Source organism: Micromys minutus (genome assembly GCF_963924665.1).
Source record: "Micromys minutus genome assembly, chromosome: 1".
NCBI classification, from domain to species: Eukaryota; Metazoa; Chordata; class Mammalia; order Rodentia; family Muridae; genus Micromys; species Micromys minutus.
In genome coordinates this window covers 16,156,543-16,169,422 of record NC_137969.1, presented here as the reverse complement: position 1 = coordinate 16,169,422, position 12,880 = coordinate 16,156,543, and the positions used below count along the sequence as shown (strand labels likewise).

At 42.4% G+C, this 12,880-nt stretch overlaps 1 protein-coding gene across 1 annotated transcript in view; it reads right to left on the bottom strand.

The window, feature by feature from the left end:
• Positions 1-12,880, bottom strand: part of FAM184B (family with sequence similarity 184 member B) — a gene marked incomplete at both ends in the record, with an annotated part of 91,759 nt that overhangs the window by 32,113 nt on the left and 46,766 nt on the right. The window contains 2 exons of the mRNA XM_080930227.1: positions 10,747-10,947; positions 11,940-12,067. Of these exons, the coding sequence (XP_080786353.1) occupies positions 10,747-10,947; positions 11,940-12,067 (329 nt within the window). The remainder of the gene's footprint in view (positions 1-10,746; positions 10,948-11,939; positions 12,068-12,880) is intronic.

Below are 12,880 nucleotides of genomic sequence, written 5' to 3'. Positions count from 1 at the left end.
TCTGTAGGACCAAGCCTAGACTAGACCAGCCAGCCCTGGGGTAGCCCCTAGACTAGACCAGCCAGCCCTGGGGTAGCCCCTAGACTAGACCAGCCAGCCCTGGGGTAGCCCCTAGACTAGACCAGCCAGCCCTGGGGTAGCCCCTAGACTAGACCAGCCAGCCCTGGGGTAGCCCCTAGACTAGACCAGCCAGCCCTGGGGTAGCCCCTAGACTAGACCAGCCAGCCCTGGGGTAGCCCCTAGTCTAGACCAGCCAGCCCTGGGGTAGCTCCTAGACTAGACCAGCCAGCCCTGGGGTAGCCCTTAGCATTGTCCCTTGGGGGGTGGGGTGGGGAGTCAATAATTTTTTTGAAAGTCTAAAAGAACTTGTAATTAGATTATTAGGGCTGAATGATATGGCAACTTACATCTGATCTCTCTTCAGTCAACCCATGCTATCCTCTTCGGGATTTCCTGTTTGGGAGTATTTGCTTCTTAAAGACAATATATAAATTACTCTTTGCTACTAAATAAGTTGAATAAACTAAGGTGCCATCTGAATTCCTTAGTAAAACCTTCCCCCCTCTTTTCCCTCTCTCTTTCTCTAATAATAATAATAATAATAATAATAATAATAATAGTAATAACAATAACAACAATAATTTCACTAATTAGCTTCTCATTCACAGGATCTTTCAGTGAACAAATTCTAGTTTATCATGCTTACTGGTCTGGAAACTAAATCTGCTGTGAACACCACTCACACTGTAACAGCTAGTGAAAACACTCAGCTGCAATGACGTTTGGCATAAAGAAAAGGTACTTTTTGATGTCATGCAGCAAACCTTTCTGGTACATAGACTCAATCATAATTTCCTCCGTGCCTTGACAGGTGGCTCTAAAGTGAAGTAAAAGTCCTACAGGCAGAGATGTCAACTGCTGTCAGCAGTAACTTTAAGCATTAATAAACTTTCTCATAGACTCAGGGTCATGTGGGCTACCGTGAGAAAACAGTCACCGCAGAGCAGAGGGCAAAAGGGCAGAAAGCAATGTGCTCTGTTCAGCTCCGATCAGCTCAAAGTGACCCTGGGCGATTTCAGCAGAAGCACACGTTTTCCCTCCTCAGGCAGAGGGGAAAGCAACCACAAGGTCAAGGATACAAGTAAAGAGACCAGTGCTTTCAAATATAAGAGTCAAATCGCCCCTGAGAAGGGGATTCCATGCAATGGAGACTTGTCAACTTCAGAGTGCTTTCCTGAATTCAGTCTACCCGGAACTCTTACATACCCAGGTTTTACAGGGAGCTAATCCCGCAGCCGATAGGAGCCGGACACAAGTAAGACTTTTGTCTACAATGTCCACAGTTACTGGTAATTTAAGGAAAGAAACAGCCGGAAGTTGTGGTGCACACCTGAAATAATAGTAAACTTAGGCAGGAGTTGGAGGGCAGCCTGGGCTACATGGCCAAACCCCATCCACTTGAAATGAACCAAGGTGGGAAGGCAGGCATGAAGAAAGGGGAGACAGAGGAAGGAGCCACTCTGTCCTAAGTCTGTTTTCTAATGCTAACGACACAATGCCAATGACTAAGTTATTAATAAAAGAGGATAATTTTGATCCAAAGTCAAGGGACCACATCTCTTGATCACAAATTCAAGGCCCTCTGTTGGGCTCTCTTGGGCTGGACCTGGATGCGAGGCCTAATGCAGCTTCCTGAGCCTGACTCAAGTTTAGAGACCTGTTTTGGACAGATCACTTCCACACAGGAGTGACTGCAGGACCTGCTTAAAACCCCCTCTGCCCAGTTACTGCTGGAGCCACACAGCCCCACCCCATCCAACATCACGTCATCTCACACTACGTCATCTTGCACTACGTGATCTCATACCACTCCCAGAGCCCGGCCCCCTACCCCTTTTCTATATAAGCATGGGGCTGATGCAATAAACCGAGATCCTGCTTCGACAAGACTCCTGACTCAGTGGCACTGAGGAGGTGGGACCTGGGTTGCCCGACACTCCCCCTCCCGCTAAGCCCCAGGAGGAGAGGAGACACATGACCAGCTCTCCTGCAGCCTCTGAGGACAGAGGACCCAGCAGCCCTCCTTGGCTACAGAGTGAATTCAAAACTAGCCTGGCAACAAAATGAGATGCTATTTGTAAATACAGAGTAAAAATAAAACTAGAGATTCAACTCAGTGGTGGAGTGAGCATGTGCTGGGCTCTAGGCTTCATCCCTAGGATAATGTACAAGTGTACACAGGCAAACACACACACACACAATGTCAAAAGCATGTTTTAAATCGGCTGGGGAGACAGATCAGTGGCTCTGAACATACACTGCTCTTACAAAGCACCATAGTTCCGATCCCAGAACCCTCATTGAGAGCCGCCTCACTGCCCTTTACTCTAGCTCAAGGGAGTCCATGGGGGCACACACCTTTAATATCAGCACTTGAGAGGAAGAGGAAGGCAGGGCTCTGTGAGTTTAAAACTAGCCTGGTCTACATCACAAATTCAATTTTCATAGTTAAGAAATATATTATTTGAAAAAGACTGGGATACATTTAAAGATGCATATTATTATTATCAATACAAACATGAGCTCTCTACTGGCAAAAAATAAAAAAAGCATTAAAAGGCAAAAGCGAAGATAAAATAAAATACCCCAAATACTTAACGTGTCAAAAATAAACAGTAACTTCCGGACGCAGAGCAGAGCCTGGCTACCTGCCAGGCGGAACGGCAGCTCATAGAGGCTGGGCGACTGAAATTGGGAACAGAAAATTAGAACTTGTGTTTCCACCCGGAGGCGACTTCCGGACACAGAGCAGAGCCTGGCCTACCTGCCACACGGAACGGCGGCTCATAGAGGCTGAGCAACTGGTGAGTGGGAGACCTAGACCGCAGGGGAGCAGAAAGATCTCTGGGGAGTACACAAGGAAAGTGCACCCCCTGCCTTGCCCTGCCCTGCCATGCCTGATCCAGCAAACAGAAACAGAACATTGGAACTTCTGCTCACACCCGGCGACTCTGAGGCATAAAACAGGGCTCGACCCATCTGACACCTCAACCAGTGGAGAACCAGGGACACAGACCAGATACAAGGGAAAGGTAAGAACATATCACTGACAACAAAATGGCAAGAGGAAAGAGAAAGAGTATATTCCAAGGGAACCAAGACAATCTAGCAACACCAGAGCCCAGCTCTCCCATAACAGCAAACATCGGAACTCCAAACACTCCAGAGAAAGAAGACACAGACCTGAAATCATGCCTCAAGACGCTGATAGGGTTACTTAAACAAGAAAGGGAGGAAAAGCAAAAAGATTCAGAAGCTTTTAAAGAAGAAACAAGAAAAACACTCAAAGAACTCAAAGAACGAGAGGAAAACAGAACCAAAGAAATAAAGGAATGGAAGAGGGAAATTAAAACAGAGATTGACACAATAAAGAAAACACTAAAAGAGATAACCCTAGAGTCAGAACACCAAAAAAAGAAATCAGGAGTCACAGAAGCAAGCATTTCCAATAGATTACAAGAGATCAAAGAGAGAATCTCGGGGGCAGAAGACAACATTGCAAACATAGACAAAACGGCCAGAGAAGATGCAAAAAACAAAAAGCTCCTAACCCAAAATGTCCAGGAAATCCAAGAAACAATGAGAAGACCGAACCTAAGGATAATAGGAATAGAAGAGGGAGAAGAGTATCAACTAAGGGGCACAGTAAATATCTTCAACAAAATCATAGAAGAAAACTTCCCTACCCTCAAGAATGTGATGACCACGAGCATAAAAGAAGCCTTCAGAACTCCAAATAGGTTGGACCAGAAAAGAAATACCTCCCAACACATAATAGTAAAAACATCAAGTGCCCAAAGTAAAGAAAGAATACTAAAAGCAGTAAGGGAAAAAGGTCAAGTAACATATAAAGGCAGACCAATCAGACTCACACCCGATTTCTCAACAGAGACTATGAAAGCTAGAAGAGCCTGGACAGACATCATGCACTCCTTAAGAGAGCACAAGTGCCAGCCCAAGCTGCTATACCCAGCAAAACTATCAATCACCATCGATGGAGAGACAAAGATATTTCAAGACAAATCAAAATTCACACAATATCTGACCACAAACCCAGCACTACAACAAATTATAGGTGGAAAACCCAATACAATGAGGGAAAATACAGCCTAGTAAGAACAAGAAAACTCCTAAACAAGAAAACTAAAAGAAGAAAAAAACACAGACACAACTCAACCCAAAAAAGCAATAATGGCAGGAAACAGAAACAACTATTCCTTGTTATCTATTAACATAAATGGTCTTAACTCCCCAATAAAGAGACATAGACTATCAGACTGGATACATAAACAAAATCCAGCCTTTTGCTGCATACAGGAAACTCATCTCAGAGACAAAGACAGACACTATCTCAGAGTAAAAGGGTGGGAAAAAAACTTCCAAGCAAACAGCTCCAAGAAGCAAGCTGGAGTGGCTATTCTAATATCAAATAAAGTAAATTTCCAACCAAAAGTTATCAAAAAAGATAAGGAAGGACACTTTTTACTCATTACCGGGGAAATCTGTCAGGAGGAACTCTCAATCCTTAACTTATATGCTCCAAATAAAAAATCACCCACATTCATAAAAGAAACCCTACTAAAGCTCAAAAAATACATTTCACCCCACACAATAATAGTGGGAGACTTTAATACCCCACTCTCACCAATGGACAGATCAGGGAAACAGAAACTGAACAAGGACACTGCAAAACTAGCAGAGACTTTGAACCAACTAGAATTAATAGATATATACAGAACATACTACCCCAAAGTAAAAGAATACACCTTCTTCTCACCACCCCATGGCACCTTCTCGAAAATTAACCACATAATTGGACACAGAACGAGCCTCCATTGATATAAGAAGATTGAAATACTCCCATGCATCCTCTCAGATCACCATGGTCTACGGCTGGTCTTTAACAACAACAAAGACAACAGAAAGCCCACATACACATGGAAACTAAACAATGCTCTGTTAAAGGATAGCAGGGTCAAAGAAGAAATAAAGAAAGAAATTAAGGATTTTCTAGAATTCAACGAAAACGAAAACACAACATACCCAAACCTATGGGATGCAATGAAAGCAGTATTGAGAGGAAAACCCATAGCCCTAAGTGCTTCCAAAAAGAAACTGAAGAGAGCTCACATCAGCAACCTCACAGCACAGCTAAAAGCCCTAGAACAAAAGGAAGCAGATATACCCAAAAAGAGTGGACGGCAAGAAATAATCAAAATTAGGGCAGAAATAGACCAAATAGAAACAAAAAGAACCATTGAAAAAATCAACAAAACCAAGAGTTGGTTCTTTGAGAAAATCAACAAGATTGATAAACCCCTAGCCAGAATAACTAGAGGGCAAAGAGAGAGTATCCAAATTAACAAAATCAGAAAGGAAAGTTGGGACATAACAACAGAAACTGAGGAAATTCAAGAAATCATCAAATCCTACTACAAAAACTTATACTCCACAAAATTGGAAAATCTGGAGGAAATGGATGAATTCCTAGACAGATACAAGGTCCCAAAGTTAAACCAAGACCAAGTAAACCATCTAAATAACCCTATAACACCTAAAGAAATAGAAGAAGTCATCAAAAGCCTCCCAACCAAAAAAAGCCCAGGTCCAGACGGGTTCAGTGCAGAATTTTATCAGACTTTTATTGAGGATATAACACCAATACTCGCCAAACTATTCCAAAAGATAGAATCAGATGGAATATTACCCAACTCATTTTTTGAGGCTACAATAACCCTCATACCTAAACCACACAAAGACCCTACAAGGAAAGAGAACTTCAGACCAATCTCACTTATGAACATTGATGCAAAAATACTCAACAAAATCCTTGCAAACCGAATCCAAGAACACATCAAAACGATCATTCATCATGACCAAGTAGGCTTCATCCCTGGGATGCAGGGATGGTTTAACATAAGGAAATCCATCAACGTAATCCACCATATAAACAAACTCAAAGACCAAAATCACATGGTCATCTCACTAGTCGCTGAGAAAGCATTGGACAAAATCCAACACCCCTTCATGTTAAAAGTCCTGGAAAGAACAGGAATCCAAGGCCCATACTTAAACATAATAAAAACAATATACAGCAAACCAACAGCCAACATCAAACTTAATGGCGAGAAACTTGAAACAATCCCACTAAAATCAGGGACTCAACAAGGCTGCCCACTCTCCCCCTACCTATTCAACATAGTACTGGAAGTCCTGGCTGGAGCAATTAGACAGCAAAAGGAGATCAAGGGGATACAAATCGGAAAGGAAGAGATAAAAACATCACTCTTTGCCGATGACATGATAGTGTACTTGAGTGATCCCAAAAATTCCACCAGAGAACTCCTACAGCTGATAAACAAGTTCAGCAAAGTGGCTGGATACAAAATTAACTCAAACAAATCAGTAGCCTTCCTGTACTCAAAGGACAAACATGTGGAGAAAGAAATTAGGGAAAACGTACCCTTCACAATCGTTACAAAAACTATGAAATACCTTGGTGTGACTCTAACTAAGCAAGTGAAGGACCTGTATGACAAGAACTTCAAACCTCTAAAGAAAGAAATTGAGGAGGATCTCAGAAAATGGAAAGATCTCCCATGCTTATGGATTGGAAAAATCAACATCTTAAAAATGGCCATCCTACCAAAAGCAATCTACAGATTCAATGCAATCCCTATCAAAATTCCAACCCAGTTCTTCATGGAATTGGAAAGATCAATGTGCAATTTCATATGGAATAACAAAAGACCTAGAATAGTGAAATCCATCCTCAACAACAAAAAAACATCTGCGGGAATCACTATCCCTGACCTCAAGCTATATTACAAGGCAATTGTGCTGAAAACTGCATGGTACTGGTACAGAAATAGGCATGTGGATCAATGGAATAGAATAGAAGATCCAGAAATGAGCCCTCATGTATATGGTCACCTGATCTTTGACAAAGGAGCAGTAAACATTCAATGGGAAAAGGACAGCCTATTCAACAAATGGTGCTGGTCCAACTGGCACTCAGCATGCAAAAGAATGAAAATAGACCCGTTCTTATCTCCTTGTACAAAGCTCAAGTGTAAGTGGATCAAAGATCTCCACATTAAACCAGATACACTGAAACTATTAGATGAGAAAGTAGGGAAAACCTTAGAACACATAGGTACAGGAGAAAATTTCCTGAACAAAACACCAATGGCTCAAGCTCTAAGATCAAAGATTAACAAATGTGACTTAATGAGATTGCAAAGTTTCTGTAAGGCTAAAGACATCGTCAAGAAAACAAAACGGCAACCAACAGAATGGGAAAAGATCTTTACCAACACCACATCAGATAGAGGCCTAATATCCAAGGTGTACAAGGAACTCAAAAAGCTAGACACCAGAGAATCAAATAACCCTATTAAAAAATGGGGTACAGAGCTAAACAAAACGTTTTCAGTTGAGGAACACCGAATGGCCGAGAAACACCTGAGGAAGTGCTTGACATCCTTAGCCATCAGGGAAATGCAAATCAAAACAACCCTTAGATACCACCTCACACCAGTCAGATTGGCCAAGATCCAAAACTCAGATGACAGCAGATGCTGGTGAGGCTGCGGAGAAAGAGGAACACTTCTCCACTGTTGGTGGGGTTGCAAGCTAATACAACCACTCTGGAAGTCTGTCTGGCGATACCTCAGAAAATTGGATATAGTACTACCTGAAGACCCAGCTATTCCACTTCTGGGCATATACCCCAGAGACACTTCACTACACAACAAAGATATATGCACCACAATGTTCATAGCGGCTCTATTTATAATAGCCAGAAGCTGGAAGGAACCCAGACGTCCTTCAGAAGATGAATGGATACAAAAATTGTGGTACATATACACAATGGAATACTACTCAGCCACCAGAAACAATGACTTAACCAAATTCTTAAGAAAATGGCTGCATCTAGAGAAGATCATCCTGAGTGAGATAACCCAGTCACAAAAAACAGACATAATATGCAGTCACTGATAGTGGGATGCTAACCCCAGAGGCTTGCACTCCCCCAGAAACAACTCAGACTGTATGAAGTCCAAGAAATAAAGAAAACAAAAAAATATACATATATTTACAAAACAAGAATACTTTGAATATTTCCAGTTCCGTTTTGTTTTGCATGTACTTTACGCTTATTGTAACTATTAGGTTTTCAATGCATACTGTCAAGCCCTTGGAAAAAATCAAGTTCTGATGAAAAAAATATATTCACATGGTTTTATGTAAAAATTATTTCAATGTCTGAAAAAACATTACTGACAAAAATGTATAATTTTAAGCAAAAAATGTTTAAAATCTGTATATTTATCTTTGCTTTGTAAAATAAAGTCGTTTAAAAAAAATAAAATAAACAGTAAAAGTGGGAACAGTCAACAAATGATAGAAAGATAAAAATGTCAAGGTAGTAGGCTTAAACATTAAATAAAATATATATGCTGTAAATGTATATATTATAGTCAAACCGAACACACAAGTAGAACACAGCTTTATCACTTATATCATTCAGTGGATGTGGGACACTAGCACTTGTTTGGTAGTTGCCAAGTACATTCCCCTGAACTTTCGGAAAAGTATCTACCACCCTATATTAAATTCCTGCTAAACTATATCCAAAGGATCTGTGAGCCTCAGGAAAAATCCTAACTAGTACAAATGAGATGGGAAACGCAGACATGTTAGTCAGATCTTGGGAGAGCTCTGTGAATCTGTTTCCATTCCTTCCCAAACAACTGTGCCTAAATGTTCATTACAGGACAAGTACTGATGTCCTGTAGTCTCGTGACCAGGAAAGATATTCAGTCTTCCGGGCCAATCTAGCCCACATCCTGCAGTTTGCTCCTTTAGGGAAGGGTGGTATTTAGGACTCTACCCATGCCAAAGGCTCAGAGAAACGAAGCAATTCTAATGCTATGGGGACAACTGTGTCTAGTTTTAGCTTGTAAACCCTAGAGGTCTCCTCAAATCTTTGCCTCTCCCTAACCCATGTTGCCTGATTTATAGAATCTGTATCCCCCAAATCAAATATGAACAGGAAGCAAAACAACGCCAGGAACTAAACAAGCTTTTGTTCTGCGTGACCGATTTCCCAAATGGACTCGTGATCCGATCAAGGTCAAAGCAGGATGCACACACTGAGAGTCAGACTTCCCATCAGGTTACCAGGGCAACCTGCAGCTTGAAAAAATGGTTGTGCCTCCTGATGATGCTGGCCCAGGATGGAGTGCTTGTCTGTTTGTCTGAAGGCTGGATATATACAGCTCACAGAAGCCCATAGAAGAAGAAATGCTTTCAAAATGACTGTCTTCTCCCTGGGAAGCCGGGGAGCCTCAGGCTTTGGTGACAGGCTGTTGGGCTTTATCGGAAACTCTTGTACCCAGTATCTGACTGAAAGATACGCTGCATCTCTACATTCAGTTTCTTATCATCAAACACGGGAAGGATTCAACGTGTTTTTGACCACTCGATATAAAATATGCTCTGGAATTAGTTTCCAACACTGGAAAAGATTCAGTGTATTTTTTGAGCATACAATACAAAACAAAATAAGTACTATGTAATATTTTTATTTCATATGTTGTCCAAAAAATATGGCAATTAACCCTCGCTGGTATCTGTGGAACTGTGTCTGCATACTAGACACCCAACAAAAGGGTCACAGGTAACACCACATTTAAATGTTCACAGCAGACACTGAGGTTAAGGCTCACAGTCACAGAGCTCATGGAAGAGCCAACGCCTAGGCTCAGGGATAGTATGGGTGTTTCACATGGTCATATTTACTTATTCAATACAGATTTATTGACTACTTAACTGCTTTTAACTAATTCATAGCACTGACCCGCAGTGATATCTGATTTTATCTTTCAGTGAACACTCAACACTGTATTTCTCCAACCACAAAGTCATTTCTCTCATAATCAAATGTCTTTGCCCATGTTCACAATAATATTGACACGGCATCCTTTTTTTTGATGCAGGGTCTCCATGGATAGCCTAGTCTGGTCTTGAACTCATAATCCTCCTGCTTCAGCTTTCTGAGTTCTGAGTACACTTTCCTAGGAGCCTCATGCATGTGACATGCTTTTCCCAGCTAAGAGAAAAGGTTCTCTCCTACACAGTCTGTGGAAAGGTGTCTCATCTGTGTGACACACACAGACACTAAGTCAGGGCACTAGCAGACACTTTGCTTCTTCATAGGATCCCCTTCTCTAATCCTCAAAAGATGGTCTGTTATCAGGATCCATTTTATGGATATTTCTGATAACGCAGAATTTCTGAGAATAGGTGGGAGGGGCCAGGTAAATAACTTCTGGTAGGCAGCAGAGTCAGAATTAGGGACTAGGAAGTATTGAAGCCCCAGGTTTTCAGCTAGTAGGGTTTCTGTTTTTGTCCTGTAAGCTGAGTTGAATTTCCATAAGTAAAATGTCACATGATACAATCCTGCTGCCCGTTCCTCTGTCGGGTGTTTCCTACTCTTGCCCCCACGAGACCTATATTCCCTATAGGCAGACTGTTTTTTTTATCTGTCATAAGAGGCCCAGCCTAGATGTGCACAGAGTAGGAGCACAGTAAATATTTCGGTAACAAAAGAGGAAAGGGAAACGGGAAGGAGGTGGGAGAAAGGAGAGCCCCAGAGCGGTTTCTGCAAACGTGGCTCACTTTCAGCTTCTTTCTCTCCACCTCCACAGAGGAGCGCACCGACTTCATCTCCATGGAATGCTTCTTCACCAGGGCTTCCAGGCGCTTCCCCAGCTGCTCTCGGAGATGCTTCTCCTCTTCTGTCCGATGTCTGACTTTACGGAGGTCTTCTTCGTATTGCTGCTTCATGTGTTCCATTTCACCATCTGCCTCTTTCTTGGTCTAGTAAGAGAAATAAGACTTCCTAAGACCGCCGGGGAGGACTGAGGTCCATTTCTCTTTTACACATTCAGATTCTGATTTCATAGCAGGTATCAGGTGTGAAGCATTTTTCAAGACTATATATATTTGATATTTGTGAGTGATTTCTCTGTGTATGGCATGGGAAAAGAGATCTGTACAATACTGCAGTAGTCACAGGATTGGATGTTCTAGCACACACTAGAGTTTCTAAGGAATACATTGATTGTTTTGAGTGGAAATAGGAGCTAAGAAATGCCTATTTTTTTCTTCTTGTAAATACAAACTTGGGAAAATTCTTGTTCTCTTAAATTTAAATGACCTAGCAAGAAGCTGCTGCTGCTGGAGGTGGTGGCGGTGGTCATGGTGGTGTGGTGGTGGTGGTCATGGTGGTGTGGTGGTGGTGGTGGTGGTGTGGTGATGGTGGTGGTGTGGTATGATGGTGGTGGTGGTAGTGTGGTGGTGGTGGTGGTGGTGGTGTGGTGGTGTGGTGGTGGTGTGGTGATGGTGGTGGTGTGGTGGTGGTAGAAGCTGAAAACATGGCTCAGTGGTTAAGAGCAGTGCTATGTTACAGAGGACCCAGGTTTGATTTCCAGTATCCACATGATGTCTCACAATTATCTGTAACTCCAGTTCTAGGAGACCTAAAGCCCTTTTCTGGACTTTGCAGGTATTTGGCATATAAGTGGTATACAGACATAAACAAACACAGGCAAAGCATTCTTACACATGAAGAAGAAGAAGAAGAAGAAGAAGAAGAAGAAGAAGAAGAAGAAGAAGAAGAAGAAGAAGAAGAAGAAGAAGAAGAAGAAGAAGAAGAAGAAGAAGCAGCAGCTGGTGAGACCTCTAATCTTGTGTTGTTTATCTCTGATTAACCGGAGGTTCTAAGTGGCTGTACTCTGGTTAGGGGAGGACCTCTACCTGAAGCTCATGCCAACCTCCTTGACTTTACCTTCAGTGTTCTCAGATAGTACCTGTGTTTCTGAGCCTCCTCTCCTGCAGTGACACAACTCGGGAAAGCCCTGTTCCTGCTGGGGACGGGGACGGCAGGCTTCCCGGCCACCTCCCTTTCCCAGGGCTCCATCCTCCATCTTCATGTTGTCTGCAAGTGCAAGTTTCAAGATCAACCGAGACGTCATGTCAAAGGCCTTCCGAAGTCTGCTGCTAAATAGCCGTCCTGCTTCCCGACATCTTGCTTTACTATATAAAAGAGTCTGTGCTGCCTGCTAGAAGGTCGATAGCCCTCAAGTGTGCTCGGTCTTGCCTTGTATGCTCAGTTCTTATGCTCAATTCCTGTCTTTATTCAAAACAGTATCCCGAGCTTAAGTAATGGCCACATTTGCCTTCTCTGAATAAAAAATATTATCTTGTTTTCTATGAGTTAAAAAGTTGAGAATGGGGTAGCAGAAGATGACCTTATCTGGCATCAATGGGAGGGGAGGCCCACAGTCCTGCGAAGGCTCAGTGCTAGGGCAGTGAGGCAGGAGTGGGGAGTTGGAAGGGTGAGCACCCTCACAGAAGCAGGGACAGTGGGGGATGGGAGAGGGGTTTGCAGAGGGGAAACCTGGAAGGGAGATAACATTTGAAATGTAAAAACATAACCAATATATATTTTCTGATTTGAGCATGTCCTTCAGTATATGTATATTGATGACATATTATTTTACAGTTATTTACAGAAATTTTAAGGGAGAGAAATAATCGATCATCTGTAACTGCTATCTTTTTTTTTCTTTGTCTGTTCCCTGTGCCCTGTTTCTAAAGATCAGTGTTTTGAACTGTCAGCACTTCCTTATTTCTAGCATAAACCTCTTTTCTTCACCCTTCCAGCCTAGAGATTTTTTTCCCTTTTTTCCCAGATGTCTTGGTCCTCTGCTTCCTGGGTCACGTCCCTGTCCCATGCGTGGGCTGCAGT